The sequence below is a fragment of the Halichoerus grypus genome, chromosome 5 (genome assembly GCF_964656455.1).
Source record: "Halichoerus grypus chromosome 5, mHalGry1.hap1.1, whole genome shotgun sequence".
Classification (NCBI taxonomy): Eukaryota; Metazoa; Chordata; class Mammalia; order Carnivora; family Phocidae; genus Halichoerus; species Halichoerus grypus.
The window spans coordinates 156,841,853-156,858,240 of record NC_135716.1 but is presented as its reverse complement, the minus strand read 5'-3'; the positions used below and the strand labels follow the sequence as shown (position 1 = coordinate 156,858,240).

Genomic DNA, 16,388 nt, shown 5'->3' with positions numbered 1-16,388 from the left:
GTGGAGGGGGCCACGAGCCAAGGGATGTGGGAAGCCTTTAGAAGGTAGAAAGAGAAAGGAAAGAGTGGAGGAGGGAGAAAGGGGAGGGGCGCCTGGGTGGCTCAGTCAGTTAAGCGGCTGCCTTCGGCTCGGGTCATGATCCCAGGGTCCTGGGATCGAGTCCCACATCGAACTCCTTGCTCAGCAGGGAGCCTGCTTCTCCCTCTCTCTCCCTCTGCTTGTGCTGTCTCTGTCAAATAAATAAAAAAAAATCTTAAAAAAAAATGTCTATACTACCCAAAGTAATCTACACATTTAAAAAAAATTTATTTATTTATTTTAGAGATTGAGAAAGCATGAGTGGGGGAGGAGCAGAGGGAGAGGGACAAGCTGAGTGTGGACCTTGACATGGGGCTCAGCTCAATCTCACAACCACATCATGACCTGAGCCAAAATCAAGAGTCAGCCGCCTAACAGACTGAGCCACCGAGGGCCCCAGCAATCTATACATTTAATGCAATCCTTATCAAAATACCAATAGCAATTTTTACAGGACCAGGACAAATAATCCTAAAATTTGTATGACACAAAAGACTCCAAATAGCCAAAGCAACCTTGAAAAAGAACAAAACTTGAGGTATCACAATCCTAGATTGCAAGATATACTACAAAGCTGTAGAAATCAAAACAGTATGGTACTGGCACAAAAATAGGCACATAGATCAATAGAACGGAAGATACAATAAATTAGCCCATGATTATATGGTCAATTAATCTATGACAAAGGAGGCAAGAATATGCAATGGGAAAAAGAAAGTCTCTAAATGGTGTTGGGGAAACTGGCTAGCTACCTGCAAAAGAATGAAACTGGATCACTTTCTTACACCATACACAAAAATAAACTCAACATGGATTGAAGACCTAAATGTGAAACCTGAAACTATAAAAATCCTAGAAGAGAGCACAGGCAGTAATTTCTCTGACATTGGCTGTAGCAACTTCTTTCTAGATATGTCTCCTGAGGCAAGGGAAGCAAAAGCAAAAATAAACTATTGGAACCACACCAAAATAAAAAGCTTCTGCACAGTGAAGGAAACAAGGAACAAAACTAAAAGACAGCTTACTAAATGGGAAAAGGTATTTGCAAATGACATATCAGGTAAAGGGTTAGTATCCAAAATATATGAAAAACTTATACAACTCAACACCAAAAAACCCAAATAATCCAATTAAAAATGGGCAGAAGACATGAACAGATATTTTTCCAGAGAAGACATACAGAGGGCCAACAGACACATGAAAGGATGCTCAACATCACTCATCATCAGGGGAATGCAAATCAAAACTACAGTGAGATATCACCTCACACCTGTCAGAATGGTTAAAATCAATAACATGAGAAACAATAAGTGTTGGTGAGGATGTGGAGAAAAAGGAACCCTTTGGTGGGAATGCAAAGAGGTGCAGACACTGTGGAAAACAGTATGGAGATTCCTCAAAAAATTAACAATAGACCATTTGATCTGATAATTCTACTACTGGCTGTTTACTCAAAGAATATGAAAACACTGGGGCGCCTGGGGGCTCAGTTGGTTAAGCGACTGCCTTTGGCTCAGGTCATAATCCCGGAGTCCCGGGTTTGAGTCCTGCATCGGGCCCCCTGCTCAGCAGGGAGTCTGCTTCACCCTCTGACCCTACTTCTTGTGCTCTCTCTCTCTCCCAAATAAATAAATAAAATAAAAAAATCTTTAAAAAAAAGAATATGAAGACACTAATTTGAAAAGATATAAGCACCCCTATGTTTACTGCAGCATTATTTACAATAGCCAACATATGGAGGTAACCCAAGTGTCCATCGGTAGATGAAAAGATAAAGATGTGGTATGTATATGTGCGCGTGCACGCGCGCACACACACACACACACACACACACACACACACACACAGGAATATTACTCAGCCACAAAAAAGAATGAAATCTTGCCATTTGCAATGACATGAATGAATCTAGAGGGTATAATGTAAAGTGAAATAAGTCAGAGAAAGACAAATACCATATGATTTCACTCACGTGTGGAATTTAAGAAACAAAACACACGAACAAAGAAAAAAAGGGACAAACCAAAAAAAGACTCTTAACTATAGAGAGCAAACCGATGGTTACCAGAGGGGAGGTGGGTAGGGGGATGGGTGAAATAGGTGAAGGGGATGAAGAGGACATTTATCATGATGAGCACTAATGTATGGAATTGTTGAATCACTGTGTATGTTAATGCTGGCATTAAAATTTCAAAAAAAGAAAGAAATCAGCTTTCTTGGGGCGCCTGGGTGGCTCAGTCATTAGGCATCTGCCTTCAGCTCAGGTCATGATCCCAGGGTCCTGGGATCGAGCCCCGCATCGGGCTCCCTGCTCCTCGGGAAGCTTGCTTCTCCCTCTCTCACTCCCCCTGCTTGTGTTCCCTCTCTCGTGGTGTCTCTCTCTGTCAAATAAATAAATAAAATCTTAAAAAAAAGAAAAGAAAAAAAAGAAATCAGCTTTCTTGAATCTCAGTTCTGAGCTATTTCCACCGGGTCATGCTGGCCCCCCTACGGCAGGAAGCAGCCGGCTGAGAACGGAACACCCCAGTTTACAAAATGGGCTTATGTCACGGTCTTCTTTTTTAGGTTCCAAGTTTCCTATTACATCTCTCTGAAAGAACCAGTCATGTCTCCATTCTACTGCATCCCATTACTTACTCATTCTGTAAGCTTTTTTTAGAGTGCTCAGTACTGAGCCTGCAACAATGAAAGTGATGTTTTGGCTGCACTGTGCAGATAAGCAGAAACACACTGGATGTTTCCTTGAGTGTCTGGGGCAGGATATTAATTTGGCACCACTTAAGCCAAGAGTCTTTAAATATTTATTCTAAATTTATTCAGAAATTTATTTAGCAGAGAGGATGAATACTATAAAAAGAAAGTTTGGAGAAGAAGGCCTATTGGGGCAAGTGTTCTCTTTCTCTCTCATTATATCTTAAGCAATTCAGCTCTGGCCCCAAACTTGCAAAACAAAAGTTCTGCTATTGACTAGACTCACCCTTTCTCTTTATTTTTTTTTTTTAAGATTTTATTTATTTATTTGAGAGAGAGAGAGAGAGAGCACAGGCAGGGGGAGTGGGAGAGGGAGAAGCAGGCTCCCCGCTGAGCAGGAAGGCTGATGCGGGGCTCGATCCCAGGACCCTGGGATCATGACCTGAGCCGAAGGCAGACGCTTAACTGACTGAGCCACACAGGCGTCCCTCAAATCATTTTTATATCTATCTGTGGTGTCCACCAGAATAGGCATGAGGCGCTAGAGGAGACCAATGCAACTGGTCTCCCTGCCCTCCCCCTCCACCCCTACAGAAATACATTACTTAACTAGCTTCTACATTTGCAAAACTGTGAATGATGCTGTGAGGAGAGTTACAATACGTAATTCTTTATGGATTTTTGGGATTGTTTCCTTTGTAGAGTGCTAGCATTGGAACACAGGGTCTGATTTTTTTTTTAAAGCTATTTAATATACTGCTGGTGGTTTTCCAGAAAAATTTTTTAAAGCAATTTAAACTTCCAATAAGTGAAAGTATATAGTTCCCTATATCCTTAACAGCACTGGGTATTATAATTAAACTTCTTTTGCTGACTTGGTGCCTTTCTTTTAATAAGGCTAAATATTTTTCTTACGTTTATTAACCATTTATACCTTTTCTGTGAATTGCCTTCAGAGAACTAACTCTTTGTCTATTTTTCTATGAGGGCTTTTTAATTTGTAGTGGTAGGATCTTAATTTGCCAATTTTGTGGTACATATTTTTCCAGTTTGTTGCTTGCTTTTAAATATACTTTTTGATTTTTTTAACATATAGATTTAATTCTTTTGTACATGGGAATTCTACTATAGTTTTTTTTTTAATTTTTTATTATTATGTTAATCCCCATACATTACATCATTAGTTTTAGATATAGTGTTTCTACTATAGTTTTTATCCTTAGGAAACTCTGTGGTGGTAACCTCTAGATAGTCACCTTTTAAAAATTGATTTTGGTGTGTTTCCAATTTTTCAGTATTATAAATAGTGCTTAAAGAATATCCTTGCATTCAGCTATAATTACTGCTTTAGGATAAATTCCTAAAACTGTAATCATCATGGATATGCACTATTCTAAGACATCTAATATATATTCCTGAATTGTTCCCCAGATTTGGGTAAATAAGTCACATATCCCTCCCTCCAGCGATATATAAGATTACTGGTTTTCTATCTCCAGCCCAGATGAGGGTATCATAATTTTAAAACCTCTGCCAACATGACAGATGAAACTGATTTTATTATTCCATTAATTCATATTTCTTTCTAGTGAGAGCAAATTTTTTCATGTTTATTGATCATTTTTTTTCTTTAATCAAAGTGCCTGCTCATATCACCCACCCTGCTTTTCTACTGGGACTTTTAATTTATTAAATTCTCTCACAAATGCATTTCTGTGAATTTTTCTGAGATCACTATTTCTGCTTTTTGTTGTTGATGTTGCTGCTGTGTTGTTTAATGCATAAGCTTTTATGACTTCAGTGATAAAGTGGAGGGCAAAAGAGCTCTGCTGTTCTTAGTTAATAATAAAGATAGACATCACTTGTTAAATACTTACAATATCCCAGATCCATCTCATACATTATTTCAAATTTTTGTAACTATTCTTCTAATCCCATGTTAAGGATGAGGACACTGAGGCACATAGAGGTTAAGTAACTTGCTTGTCTGAGGTCACACATCGAATAAATGGAGGGGGCTCTTTATAATTTCTAATCCTCATGATATTTTCTCAGCAGTCCCAGCACCCTTCCCCCATCCTTTCTCAGGTCACTTACAGGTGCACATTTCCCAAAATGGTAGCTCATAGACAGCTGTTGGAAACGGCAGAGGGCTGGTAAGTCAGAAAGAAGAGAAGTGTTGTCTTCAACCATTCCACAGGGTTGAGGTTGGTGGGGTGGACTCTCCAGCCCTCTGAGAGGCTGTGGGGGTGAATCTCCCTCTAGTGAGGAGGAGCAGGTATTTGGCCATGGGATCCCAGTCTCAAAAAGCCATGGAATGGTAGCCCAGCTAGGTGCTCTGAATGTACTGAGTGCACCACAGGAGGAAGCCAATAGCCGCACATCATTAGTACCAGAGACCAGGCCAGGTGAGCCAGCAGAGAAATCACTGGTTTCCCCGGCCATGTCGTTCAGCAGGGATCAGCAGCGTACCCAGACAGAACCAGCTGTGCCTCAGGGTGCATTAGCACCAGATATGCAGGACTCAGATCTGACGCATCACACCATGTTGGAGATTAGCAAAGGGTACAAAGGGCAATGAACAAACCTGAGGTCCCTACCCCATGACACCATAAGAGCATGACCAGAAGAGGTCCAGGAATCAGTGAGGACTTTGGGAATAGAGGAAAGTGGGCTGACATGTCTTTCTGGTAAGAGACAAAACCAAGAGGAAGACGGTGCAAAACAGAATTTGTGTGGTAGTTTGCAAATCTGGGCCACTTCCTGTTCAGGCACTAGTTCTGTCATATGTTTGGGTAAGTAGGGCCCCGACTCGCTGGGTCAGGGGTTGTTCCTACCTAATCAAGGGCACTAACTGTTGAGGTCTGTTGAGTCTACTTGGATGAATATTTCCAAAGTGTGGTACCTAAAGGGCTAAGAACATAAAACTCAGGAATTAATCCAAAAGAACCAAAATAACATCATTGGTGAGCAGGTTTAGTCATGTGAAGGACATTTCTGTGTCCTCTTCTAAAACAAATGTTTTTAAACTTCTGTTGTTCACCGTGATTTTTGTAAAGTAATTTCTTTTTGAGTTAAGAAAAATAAGTGATAATATTCTGCCCCACCCACTGTGCTTGCCCACTCATTACAAATAATGATCGCAAGCCTCCAGAGATGAGACTTCGGAAGACTCAAGGTTGGGAGCAGACCCAGTGATCCTACTCTTTGCCAGGAATCACAGGGGTAAATCATGGACAAATTCCGTTGCACTCATCCCACTTCCCTTGGAAAAATCCACTCCTGTTCCATTTTGTGGTGCCTTCCTGGGGTGCCATTCTGGAGTGTCCCAGCTGTGATGGAAAGTCAGTAGATCTCTCTTCACAGATGTCCCATCCCTTCCTTTCTCATTGTATGGGAATGGTGACAGAGACAGGACTGAGAGGTTTTTGGAGAGAGAAGGAACTCTGTGACCTGGCTAGCATTTCTCACATACTGGAGGAGAACCTGTCCTTCTCTTGGCACTTCTTGGAGATTGTCCATTGCAAAAATTGCAAAGGAGAGGGCTCTGGATGGGAAAATGGAATCCTGGTTCTAGTCTGAGCTCTGTCCTTTTCTAGTTAACCTGGATCTAGAATCTAGAGTCTGAATTTATTCTGGTGATAAAAAAAAAAATGACTAATTCCTTGACTCCTTAAAGAAGTAATTCCTAAATTAGTCTGGGTTACACATGTCTTTGCAAATCTAGCACCCACTCCTCAGAAAAGTACATATACCCACACAGCCATGAAACTTGTCATGAATTGCAGAGTGTTGACAAAGTCCCAAAGTCCATCTGTGGACCCAGATAAAGATACTCTCTGAGCTTTAATGATATTAGGAAAACTGTGGAGTCCAACCTCAGCCCAGCACACAAGGCCCTTTGTGATCTGACCTCTGCTTCTCCAGCTTCTCCTGATGCTCACCACATACATCCTCCCTAACAATTTGCAATTCTCCTTTCTCACTTCTGCACTTTCATGCATGCTAATCTCCCTGCCTGGCATGTTCTCCCTGATTGCCTGGAAACTGTGATTAACTCTATTAAGGCAGAGTTAAGCACTTCTTTTTTTGTGTGATGTGCATCCAAACAGGGTATTTTGATGGGCTGCTTTGTCAATGGTATCAAAGTGGTCACAACGTCAAATCTCTATGTTAAAATATAAGAAGTTTTTCTTTAAGCCAATGTGGCTGGACAGGGTTTTTTTTTTTTTTTTTTTTTTTTTTTTTTTTTTTTTCCCTCTCTTCCCTCTTGTTCTTTCCCCTGCTCATTTCTGATGGAAAGGGATTCTTTTGACATAATGAATTATGATCAGAGCCACTATTCCATGAGAGGCAGATAACATCAGTAAGAATGAGATTCTATGTCTTAGATTTTCCCATTGGAAGAATTTGGAAGTTCTAAGCCTACTTTTGCAGATGAGTGTTAAGATCTTCTGCTGTTCTCCCAGGTGGGGTTCAGGAGTGCTGTTATCTGTGGCCCTGACAACCATAGGCCCTGTGGCAGATGTTGTCTTCTGGCTGGCCACAGCCATTCCCAGCCCTTTCTCTCCTGCTGCCTCCCACTGAAGGGGCTGGAAAGCTAGATCCATGCTTTCCTGGCTGCCTTTGTAGTTAGGTGTTGAGCCATGAAATCTAGTTTTGGCCCAGGAGTCCTAAGGGAAAGTCTGTTGGGAGTTTCTAGGAAAAGTTTTGCTTTCCTGATAAAAGGAACAACCAGATTTGGAGACATTCCTTTTCCCTTCCTCCTGCCTTCAAAGATGTTGTGATGTTTGGAACTGTGGCAACTATTTTGTGACCATGAGGCGATTTGCATGAACAGTGGTCTCAAACTTGAGTGTGCATCAGTACCATCCAGAGGGCTTCTTAAAGTATAGACTGCTATGCCTCACCCCCAGAGTTACTGGTTTCTAGGTCTGGAGTAGGACTGGGAATGAGCATTTCTAACAAATTTCCAGGTGATGCTGCTGCTGTTGGGCTGGAAACACACTATGAGATCCACTGAACATGAGGATGAAAATTCCACAGGCTGATGATGGCAAAACAGGATGATAGAGTCTGGATGCTGATGGCCTTGTCAGGAAGCTGAATAAATGTAAGTAACTGCCCTGCCTCTGGATTTCTTGTTCTGTCAAAAAGCCACTGTTTATTTAAGCTATGGTTAGTTGGGTTTCTTATGATGTATCTTCAAAAGCATTCTGGACTTACAGAGAGCTGGGCACTGTGGAATGGGCAAAAGGAGAGAAAAATCCAGAGGAATGCTCATCCAAGGCTAACTTAGCATGGAGTAAAAACTGCCTCAACAGGAAATAGTTTGAAACATCTCTTAGCATCAATGAGCATTCATAATGGTAAGATTGTGGGGTTTTAAAAATATTAGGTTAATTAAAATTTTTTTAATCAAAGTGAAACTCGTACATAGTTAAAAAGTCAAGTAGTTATACAAGGCGTATAATGACACGTGATAATGCCCTGCCCCATCCTTACCCACCCTGATGCCTACTCCTCCAAGGCAACCATTCTCAACTTTTGTAAATTTCTTCTGGAATTTACAAATTTACCTAAATGACATGCTTATACTACCATTATATACCTTTTCATCTTTGTTTATTCACTTCCTGCTATGGAAGATAAGAATTCAGATTTCTTTTTATATATTCTACCCCCTTTCTGTGCCATAAACTTCCTCTCCCACATTTTGTTAAATTAATGCTTGAGGTCTGTAATATTATGACTAAATAGTATTGACAGATAAACTTTGATTACATCTCTTTTCTGGTTAGACTTTTTTCCCCTTGGAGTCAATAATCACCCCATTTTTTATTCGCTTCATTTTCTACGAATCTCTGATTAATCCATCCACGTATCCTCTGACAGAAGAGAACTTCCTTTTAGTTCCCACACATCAGCTCATCTATACATTTCATTCTTCCTGATGCTGTCTGTTCTAACGTTTCTGTCCCCGGCTCCAATCAGGAGCAGGCATTCTGCATAACCATCACCCTGGAATCCCCCTTCACCAGCACACTGGGTCTTTTTCTGTGCTAAGTGCTGTGTTTTCCGGATTTGGTGTTTTCCTTTTTCTTGGTTTACTCTGTCATTTTTGACAAGATATGCAAGGGAGGTGACCTGGTTAGAGTTCCAAGAGGAATCATATGGCCAATGCAAAAGAGGCAATTGAAGAGAGTTTACAGAAAGGACTTTTTTTTTTTTTTAAAGATTTTATTTATTTATTTGACAGAGAGGGTGAGAGAGCAAACGCAGGGGGAGAGGCAGAGGCAGAGGGAGCTGAGCAGGGAGCCCGATGCAGGGCTGGATCCCCGGACCCTCGGATCATGACCTGAGCCTAAGGCAGATGCTTAACAACTGAGCCACCTAGGCGCCCCAGGGTTTTGTTTGTTTGTTTGTTCGTTTGTTTGTTTAAGTAGTCTCCATGCCCAGCACGGAGCCCAATGTAAGGCTTGAATTCACGACTCTGAGACCAAGACCTGAGCTGAAATCAAGAGTCAGATGCTTAACTGACTGAGCCACCCAGGCACCCCTAAAGAAAGGACCATTTAAAAAAGTATGGGCAGGGTTGGAAACACCAACAAGGGACATGATATATGTTGGGGCTAGCAACAGCCAAAAGCTGTTATCCCCAAAGCCTGAAAGGGCAAGAGGAGAGGGTATTTCCAGAAGAACCTCAGCTGTAAGAGAGGGCCATGCTCACAAGACTCTAGCTGTCATTTAGGGATGTGATGGTTCTGCCAGCAGGGAGGGAGCAGAGAAAAGAGCTCAACCTCTCTCCACCTCTGCCCTCTGATTTCCCAGTCATGCCTCCTATTGGCTGAAGCCAATCAGAAGGAGCCTGCCCTGGAGTCGAGTGCATGTCTCACACAGAGTTGGCCTCTGGGGGCACAGAGTAGGGTGAAGAGTGGAATGGATGTGGAGGGGCAAGGGGGCACAGCCAGCACAGGAGGTGAAAGTTTGAAATCTAGTGTATCTAGAAGTGTCTCTGTTCAACACTGCCTCTAGAGGAATGCTTTGGCTGGCATGGGATTCTGGGTTGGTGACTCTTTTTCCTCAGAATTTTAAAGGCAATGTTCCATTGTCTCCCGGCTCCCAGAGTTGCTGTTGAGAACTCTGTGCCACTCTGATTCCTGATCCTTTTCTTTTCTTTTTTTTTTTTAAGATTTTATTTATTTATTTATTTATTTATTTATTTATTTATTTGTCAGAGAGAGAGCGAGCACAAGCAGGGGGAGTGGCAGGCAGAGGGAGAAACAGGCTCCGCTGAGCAGGGAGTCCAATGTGGGGCTTGATCCCAGGACCCTGGGATCATGACCTGAGTGGAAGGCAGTCGCTTAACCGATTGAGCCACCCAGGTGTCCCTCTTGATCCTTTTCATGTGACTTGTTTTTTCCTTCCTGGAAACTTAAGATCTTGTCTTTTCCCCCAGTGTCCTGCTATGTGGTGAGGGGTGAGTTTCTCTCATTATACAACAGGGTCCCCAGAGTAGGCCCAGGCCAGGTATATACTTGCTCAGTCCCTTGTAGGCCCTGAAAATGCAAGAAATATGGCTATAGGTGCCCACTTTCCTGCATCAGTACATAGTTGGAATGCAACTGCTCATGTGTGATGTCTGGTCATTAGTATGCCCCTGGGGACAATACATCGAGATTGCAATGGTGCTGAGTTAGGCTGGGATTCAGACAACACTACAGACAGCTCTGCCTCCTCCCTCTCCCAGAATCTGTGCTGGCTGATGGTAATGGGCGGTGATATTGTAGAACCAGGGGTGAGGAGGGAAGGGGGAGATATTTAGTAGAAGTAGGGGGCACAAACTGTTTCGAAGAAGCAGGTTGGTATGGCATGAAGTCTGTTCCCATTAGGCTCCTCGGGTCCCTGGTGATGGGCCTGATCCCCTAGATTAGAGGGAGAGGTTCAAAAGCCAGCCAAGCTGTCTTTAACAAAGACTGTGATGCTGCACACAAGTAGTTTGGGGCCCAAATGACAATGTGTGACACAGAGTTGGGGAGAGGTCATTCTTTCCTTCTTGGCAAGGGATTGCCTGGAATCCCGAGGAGTCCTGGTGCTATGAATACCAAGAAGTAGTGCTGTTGACATAGACACCAGCTTTCTCTTAGTGGGCTCCATCAGCATTGGAAAATCAAGGCTCTTCCAAGAGTGTCAGGCTGTGGAAATTGACAGCTTATGAACTAGGAAGTGGGGATTTCACCAGGCATGAAATCTGTTGGTATGTTGATCTCAGACTTCTCAGTCTCCAGAATTGTGAGAAATATATTCTGTTGTTTATAAGCCACCCGGTCTACAGTTATAGCATTCTGAACTAAGACAACCACCATTTTGAATGTCGATGGTTGCCATGCCAGAGGGAAAGAGAATCAGAGGAGTCTCAAAGCAGCAAATAAATGATTTGGGTGTGAAGTGACACGTGTCCTTTCTGCTCAAACTCATTGGCCACATCCAACCATGAGAGGGCCAGGAAATAAAATCCTACCATGTGGCCAGAAGGCAGAAAGTCAGCAATATTTACTGAAGAGAATTAATAGTCTCTCACTCACTTTGTGGCAAGAGCTGTTCTAAATATATTATAGTCATTAACTCAGTTAAGCCTCATAATAATTCTATGAAATAGGTACTATTAATATCATCATCATCCCCATTTTATAGATGAAATAACTGAGGTACAGAGAGGTTAAGTAACTTGATCAAAGTCACATAGACCGTAAAGATGAAGCTGAAGATTTAAACCCAGTCATTCTGGTCCTGTAAACAGACGGCAGTCTCTCACTAGATGGGAAAATTTGAGAGGCATGGTCAGAGATGATTGAGAGTCACTAAAGGAGTTTTAAGCAGGAGGATGTGATTCAATCAGATTTGCTATTGAGAAAGTGCTCTCCAGAGAGTGGGGTGAAAAATCAAATTGAACTAGGGTTAGACTAAGGCAGGAAGGCTATTTGCATAGTGAAGGGATGGAGATGAGGAGGATTGAACTAAGGCACATTTACTACAATTAACTGGGTAATCTTGAGCCTCCATTCCATCAGCTTGAGCCTCTGTTTCATCATTTCTTGAAACATGATTATGGTAATACCTATCTTAGTGGGTTTTTCTGAGGATTATAAAAATAACATAAGCAAAAACTGACAGTACTAAGGCTCTGGAATTACAGACATCTGCGTTAAAAATCCCAGCTCTACTACTCACTAGATGAGGGAGTTCATTATTCCAAGTCTCAGTTTGCTCATTTATAAAACACGTGTTAAAGTCAGAAACGTTAAATAAGTCAAAGTAAGAAAGTTGATTACAAACTGGTTGCAGGTTGAGAAAATTCGCTCAGGAGAAATGCAAAATTCCTTCTAGAGAAATAACTGAGATTTTGTTTAGGAAAAATACCTTAATGAACTTACGTGTTTACGAAAATCAAGTCTCCTAGGCATGGCTAGAAAGGAAGAGGTTTAGATGGAGTATTAAACAATTTTGATTAATAAAGTAATAGAAAATGTTGGTTTTCCTCTGATGAGATGGAAGTTTTGAGGGAAGCTTGGGCTTGGGAGAAAGTAAAAAGATGGAGGGGAGGGTTTCACTCAAGAGAACTGTGAGCATCTGTTTTTAATCAGTTTCCTTGATCCATTCTTCCCATGGCAGCCAGAGTGCTCTTTTAAAACCATTAATTGAATCATGTTGGTCCCTTTCCCCTAGTCCAGTGCCTGATACTTAGAAGTTTCTCAGTAACAATTTGCTGAGTAAATGAATGAATGAAAACATTTGCCAGGGAGCAGGTGAATCCCTAAAGAAAAGGACCTTTTTTTTTTTTTTTAAGATTTATTTGTTTATTTTAGAAAGAGAGTGAGAGAGGGTGAGTGAGGGGAGGGGCAGAGAGAGAAACCTCAAGCAGAATCCCTACTGAGCACGGAGCCCCATGTGGGGCTGATCCCAGGACACTGAGATCATGACCTGAGCTGAAATCAAGAGTCAGCTGCTTAACCATGTGAGACACCCAGGCACCCCAAGAAAAGGACTTTTGTGGAGGAGTTCTGAGTAGTGAGGGCTGATGTTTATTTTTTTATTTTTGTTTTTTTTAAAGATTTATTTATTTATTTGGGAGAGAGAGAGAGAGAATACAAGCAGGGGGAGCTGCAGGCAGAGGGGAAGCAGGCTCCCCACTGAGCCAAGGAGCCCAATGCAGGACTCGATCCCAGGACCCTGGGATCATGACCTAAGCTGAAGGCAGATGCTTAACTGACTGAACCACCCAGGCGTCCCTGGACACTGATGTTTACTAGTCATTTTAAGTAGTTCTCTATTGTGTGTTTTGCTGTAATCACCCTTCCTCTCCACCACATCCCTCCAAATAACCTTCAGTGAAAGTCTGCTGCACAAAACTGCACTGTTTGGGGAGGATTTAAGAGATGAAAGAAAGTATCCAGGCACCAGGTAAACAATGTCCAAAGATGGCAGGAAATGTAATGAACAGGAACCCAGAATTCAGTGGGAGCAGTGAGAGGTGACCAGAATCCTCTGAAAACTTGGGGAGGATGTGCTGTCCCCCTTATCCTGGATTAGGAGGTTGGATCCTCCATTTGGCTATTGAAGAAAAGAATAAGCTGGATGACTTTGGAGTAGCCACAACCCTCAGGTTACATAAGAATGATAAATATTTAACTCATAGAGACGTTTTGAGGATTATATTAGGATAATTCATATAAAGCGCTTAACACAGAGCCTGGCACATAGTAAGAACTCAGCAAATGTTAATTGCTGTTTTCCTTCACTTTCTTCCACTCCCTACACTCGCTTTCTGCCAGGCTCCATTCATTCTTTTCCAAGGACATGCAAGAGGCGTGCCCACTCCTCCCTCCACCCACCCCCAAGCTCCGCCCCTCACTTCTGCCCCGATTGGTTCCTGAGAGGCGGAGCCGAGGAAAGAGCCCTGTGCGACGCGGTAGGGGCGGGGCGCATGCGCGGGCTGGGCTGGGTGGAGGTGGAGAGGAAGAGCTGCCGGAAGTAGGCGGCCGAGGTGGTGGCCGAGCAGGCGGCAGCTGCCAGGGAAACCGAGGCGCGGGACACACGGCCCGCAGACAGGCCGGCGAGGGGGTCGTCTCTGCGCGCCCCGTTTGCCTGAGCTGAAGGTCTCTAGTCCGGCAGCCTCCTCTGGACTCGGGCCTTTCCCTGAGCCCGCCAGGGGGCGCCGCACTGAGGGGCTGCAGAGTGGGGGGCGGGCGCGCCTGACGAGAGAAGGGGCGCCGGGCCTGGCCCGGGGGGGTGGGGAGGGCTTTCCCCCGCTCAGGAGGTGCCCCTGGGTGGGGGACCGGGAGTCCTCACCTCGCGACTGAGGCAGGGGTTTCTGGGGGCGGGGAGGGCGCGTCGCCCTCTGCCCCCGCCGGCACCCTGGCCATGACGGGCAAGTCGGTGAAGGACGTGGATCGGTACCAGGCGGTCCTGGCCAACCTGCTGCTGGAGGAGGATAACAAGTTCTGTGCGGACTGCCAGTCCAAAGGTAGCGCATCCCTCCCGGCGGGCGAGGGGTCCAGCCTCCGGCCGTGCCTGGGACGTGGCCTGTGTGGGGAGGGGGTTTCTGGAGCTTAGGCCGCCCGAATCCTGTTAAATGGTAAGGCGTGCTCCTCTGGCTGAGGAGGCTCCTGGGTGTTCTGCGGCGCCGCGATCTGTGTGGGGAGAGGCTGCGAGGGCGAGTGTGAGTGCTTAGGGGGAGGGGGAGCCAGTGATGGTGGGGGTGGGGGTGGTGTGTGCAGGTGAGAATGTCGGTATGTCAGGGCTCCGAATGAGTTCTGGGCCGGCTGTCGTTCCCAGAGGCAGCCTGGAGCTCACCGCCTTCCACTTGCAAAGCCGAGTGATGAACTGCAGTGTGTGTGTGTGTGTATGTGTGTGTGTGTGTGGGCGAGTGTGAGTGCTTAGGGGGAGGGGGAGCCGGTGATGGTGGGGGTGGGGGTGGTGTGTGCAGGTGAGAATGTCGGTATGTCAGGGCTCCGAATGAGTTCTGGGCCGGCTGTCGTTCCCAGAGGCAGCCTGGAGCTCACCGCTTTCCACTTGCAAAGCCGAGTGATGAACTGCAGGGTGTGTGTGTGTGTATGTGTGTGTGTGTGTGGGCGAGTGTGAGTGCTTAGGGGGAGGGGGAGCCAGTGATGGTGGGGGTGGGGGTGGTGTGTGCAGGTGAGAATGTCGGTATGTCAGGGCTCCGAATGAGTTCTGGGCCGGCTGTCGTTCCCAGAGGCAGCCTGGAGCTCACCGCCTTCCACTTGCAAAGCTGAGGGATGAACTGCAGTGTGTGTGTGTGTAGGCGGGGACGGGGAGGGGGGGGAAGAGGCTGAGAGAGGGGGAGGAAGAGAGAGGGAGACGAGGGAAGTGAGATGACGGCAGGAAAACCGCTTAAATAATTTTTTAAGGTGGTGATTGTTGCTGCCCGCTATTTGCTTAGCAGCTCCTTGTGTCATTTTACAGTCCTGCTGAGATCTGACAGAGTGCATAGGTGGCTTTCTTCTTCCTGGATGTGTGAAGTGGGAACCTGCCTTATGCAGTGACACAGTGCGGATTTCTAGACAGCCTAGCCCTGGCGGTGGAGTGCGTTGGAGCCGGTGTGTGTGTGTGTGTGTGTGCGCGCGCGCGCGCGCGTGCGGTGGCTGAAACTAGCAGATTGTGGCTGTAGTGCAGGATCCGTTTAATCAGTGGAGAGAAGGAGGCAGGGGATGCATCAGATTTGTTGCTTCCGTGGTCATTACCCTTCCAAAGGTGAAATATGATCATTGTATATTGTTAGAGCCATTTAATCTTTGTGTGCTGTGCCCTCCAAGGTGCATGATTTGATCCAATTAAAGATCAGTACGATAGGAAAGCTTGGTTATAAGTGAAAGCTTGGTTATTAGCACTCAGAATTTATAGATACAAACTTCTGTAAATATTTTGTTTCCTTATTTTCTTTCTGAATTCTTTGGGATGTAATTGGAGAAGTTGGGAAAATTCTTTTCCCTTTGGGGAGAAGGGCATAGTTATGGGAGCTATTGTTAATTTGCTTCTGTTCATAATGCAGTGGATTTACCACAGTCGTTTGGCATGTAGCATATTGGGTGCGTAGTATACAACAAAGATTCAAATGTGTTTGTGTTTATCAATATTGAGAAAGGAAGTACATGCCTAATTGATGCCTTTAGGTAATTACCTTTTATTTTAGAAAAATAAGGTTATGTAAGGAGAACAGGGGAACGATACATTGATTTAAACATCTAGTAGTATATTTTAATGTCCTCTGCCAATAAATAAATGGCATGTACTTTTAGGAAAACATGTGCCCAGACTTCTTTTTTTTTTTATTTATTTGACAGAGAGAGAGACAGTGAGAGAGGGAACACAAGCAGGGGGAGTGGGAGAGGGAGAAGCAGGCTTCCCGCCGAGCAGGGAGCCTGATGCGGGACTCGATCCCAGGACCCTGAGACCATGACCTGAGCCGAAGGCAGTCGCTTAACCAACTGAGCCACCCAGGCGCCCCATGTGCCCAGACTTCTTTCCTGCATTTTTGCCTTAGCAAGAATTTGATTTAAAAAATATTTTAGAATCCATTTATGTTGAATAGGTTAATTTCT

The 16,388-nt window shown here is 44.4% G+C and overlaps 1 protein-coding gene across 2 annotated transcripts in view; it reads left to right on the top strand.

Moving 5' to 3' along the window:
- Positions 1-13,771: 13,771 nt before the first annotated feature.
- SMAP2 (small ArfGAP2) overlaps positions 13,772-16,388 on the top strand; it is a 46,994-nt gene continuing 44,377 nt past the window's right edge. Inside the window, exon 1 of one of the 2 annotated variants that reach the window (XM_036102874.2) lies at positions 13,772-14,293. In XM_036102874.2, coding sequence (XP_035958767.1) covers positions 14,191-14,293 — 103 coding nt within the window. In that variant the 5' untranslated portion in view covers positions 13,772-14,190. The remainder of the gene's footprint in view (positions 14,294-16,388) is intronic. The other variant, XM_078073325.1, reaches the window with a different exon arrangement.